A 2,971-nucleotide genomic window follows, 5' to 3' on the forward strand; every position below is an offset into this window, starting at 1 on the left:
TAGCAGTCATGTTTTTCCTTGGTGGTAGCTGGTGCAGCGCTGTGTTTTGACTTCCAGCCTGAGAACAGTGTTGGTGAAGCCGATGTTTTCAGTTGTTGCTAAGTGATGTTTACCCTGACCAAGGACTTTGTGAGGCTCATGCTCTGCCAGGGAGGAGGGGAAGCTGTGAGGAAGCAGAGATGGGGTGCCTGACCCGGGCTAGCCAGGGAGGTATTCCATACCACAGCACGTCATGGCCGGGGTGGGGGGTGACTGGGAGTTACCCGGAAGGACACGGGCTTCCGGGTGGAACTCGTCTTCCCTGCCGGTGGTATCGTATTCTCTTCCCTTGTTATTTTCCCTTATCATTGTTGTAGTTGATAGTAGCGGTGGTGATTTGTGTTGTACATTGGTTGCTGGACTGTTCTTGTCTCAACCCGTGGGAGTTGCACTCTTTCGATCCTCCTCCCTGTTCCTCCGGGGGGAGGGACGGACCTCGATTGTTGTCAGCTCGGCACCACTCACTGGGAGTGAGTGAACAAGTTACCTGACTGGGTTTAAACCACGACAACATGGTTACATGCATTACAGTCAGAGACCCTAGTGCAAACAGGATCCTAAGAAGGAGAAAATTGACTGCTACTGCTGAACCCAGGACGCCGCCACAGGTATAACCTGCTGCTGCGCTGGGGAGAACGTCAAGGGGAGAACGCTGCCACTCCTCTGAGAGGCCTGCGGCACAGTTTTCCTTGTGCTTTCTGTGTCCTCTTTCTGTCTCTCCCCTCTTTTTCCCTCAGGTACAAGTTTGTCATCTGCTGTCAGCTGTGCACCCTGCAAACACAGCTCTGTGCACGAAGACCACTTTCAGTGGCCGTAGGTCAGCATTCTTGTGAGGCGATCTTGCAGGTCCATGAACTGCCTCATTGCCTCAGCTTGGGCATCCGGATCCTGTGCCAGATGCTGGAAGAGGTTGAATGGCTCGGCTCTTTGCAAGGCTGGGGGCAAGATGATCTCCTCAGGAATCTTCTCATTCCCAAAGAAGAAGTGGTCAAGGCGTTTCTCCTCCAAGCAGTGGCACAGGTACCGCATGATGTCATCCAGCCTTAGCAGGAAACGTGTCTTGTGCCAGCCTGACAGGGGTGTGGTGTTCAGGAGGTGCATCACCACTGTCTTCAAGGTACAGCTGGAAAAGCCTGTGCCCACCAGAGCACGGGCGCAGAGCTGCAGGCATCTGAGGTGGAAGCTGCCATCTGGGGCCCGCCTGGTCGTCAGCTCAAAGAACTTTGCCTCTGCCACAGCACAGCTCAATGTCCAGGTTGTGCTTGGGGTGAAGACAGCCTCACTAGCCTGACTGCTCAGGAAGATGTCCGAGTCGCCTTGCTGAACGCCCAAAATAATTTCAATGATGGCTTCCTTCTCTGCTCTTGCCATCTTGAATTTGCAGGAGCGGCTGCAGGGCAGCATAGTTAAATGGCACTGGTGTGAATGAGACATAAGCATGCAGCATGCTTTCACCAGCTCATGAAGCCTGCAAGCTGTTTTCTCCACATCTAGGTAGGAGCCGGTGCAGAGGGTCTGTAGGAGGCTGCAGCCCTGATACATTCTCAGCTTCTCATTGTCGTGGTGGAGGAAGCACAGCATGCCCCCCACCAGCTGCTCTGCCAGGCATGTACACTGCAGCTCCACGCGGATGCGGAAGTTCCTCTCTGGCACCTCCCCCGGACTGCAGAGCTCCGGGAGAAAGGTGTGGCCAGACGGGGGGCCCAGGGGCACAAGCACTTGATAGACGATGTTTTCTTCATCGGGACTCCAGCCTTCATGTGCGCTGCCTATGCCAAAGCATGGTTCCAGCACTGGGAAGGAGCTATCTGACAAGACTTGTCCGGCAACAAGGATAAAAGCATTCACAAGGCTCCTCACAGATTCACACTTTGTGAGCAGGTTCTGATTAGGCCATTGTATGTGCTCCTCAAAATGCCTTGTCAGGTCCTTTGCGTATTCACTGACTTCTCCCTCTTCGTTCTGCTCCTTCCACTCTTCCTCTTCTCTACTGCTGCTGCTGGAGCTGTCCTCTTCACTGCTGCTGCCCTCCTCATGTCTCCTTCTCCTGAGGCACCAGCAGAGCCAAAGAATCAGGAGGAGCAGCATGCCAGCAATCGCCCAGAATTGCCAGTGCTGCAAGGCAGCAAAGAGCAGGCCTCTCCAGGCCACGGGAGTTTGCTCCTTGCTCCTCTGCTCCTGGCTCTTCTGCTCCAGCTCCTGCAGCAGCCGAGTCATCTCCCGGCTCAGCTGCTTGGCACGGTGCTCCATGCGGTCACGTGTGGCTTCATCCATCTCATCACTGACGACATGCACATTCAGGATGAGCTGTTGCAGAACCCAGAGTGAGAGGTTTGTGACAGCCATGGCCTGCAGAAGAGAGAAAGAATTCAGTGGGGCTGGGAGGGAGGGAAGGAGGAAGGGAGCTGGTGGTGGGGGGAGTGGATGCAGGAGCCGCAGGGAGCTGGGGACAGGCAGGAGAGGGAACGAGGCAGCTGGGAGGCAGCAAGGGCTGCACCCAGGCCCGGTGCCAGCAGCAGCGTGCCCTGCCCAAGGCGCTCGCAGCCAGGGCCTCGATGCAGGGTGAGCACCCACCCCCAGGGGCCCAGGTTTCTGCCCCGGCCCTTGTCCAGCCCAACCTCCCCTCTGCGTGCGCACTCACTGCTGTCCCAGGCTGTACTGGGCCAGTGCTGCCTGCTGGCACCCTCATATCCATCCCCCCCTGTGACTCGTCCCCTGTGATGTCACAGGCGCTGGGGGTGCATCATTCCTGCCTGACAACCCCAGCCTTTGCCACCCGCCCAGTTCAGCGACTCACAGCTGCCCTGGTGCTCTGGCTACAGCTTGGCAGTAGTCAACTTTGTTCAGAGAAGATTGCATGGTGCTGTATTTTCTAATAAATATATTCTGCCTGCCAATGGAAATATCATCATCATAGAATATCCCGAGTTAG

General features: G+C 55.9%; 1 protein-coding gene across 1 annotated transcript; it reads right to left on the reverse strand.

Moving 5' to 3' along the window:
* Window positions 1-843: 843 nt before the first annotated feature.
* Window positions 844-2,771, reverse strand: LOC133273903 (inositol 1,4,5-trisphosphate receptor-interacting protein-like 1). The gene has a single exon (XM_061462585.1). The coding sequence runs from the start codon at window positions 2,383-2,385 to the stop codon at window positions 844-846; it is 1,542 nt and encodes a 513-aa protein (XP_061318569.1). The 5' UTR covers window positions 2,386-2,771.
* Between the last annotated feature and the right edge of the window lie 200 nt (window positions 2,772-2,971).

The sequence above is a fragment of the Pezoporus flaviventris genome, unplaced genomic scaffold, assembly GCF_033815535.1.
Source record: "Pezoporus flaviventris isolate CSIRO_AGI_PZ_B2104156 unplaced genomic scaffold, CSIRO_AGI_Pfla_v1 ptg000035l, whole genome shotgun sequence".
NCBI lineage: Eukaryota > Metazoa > Chordata > Aves > Psittaciformes > Psittacidae > Pezoporus > Pezoporus flaviventris.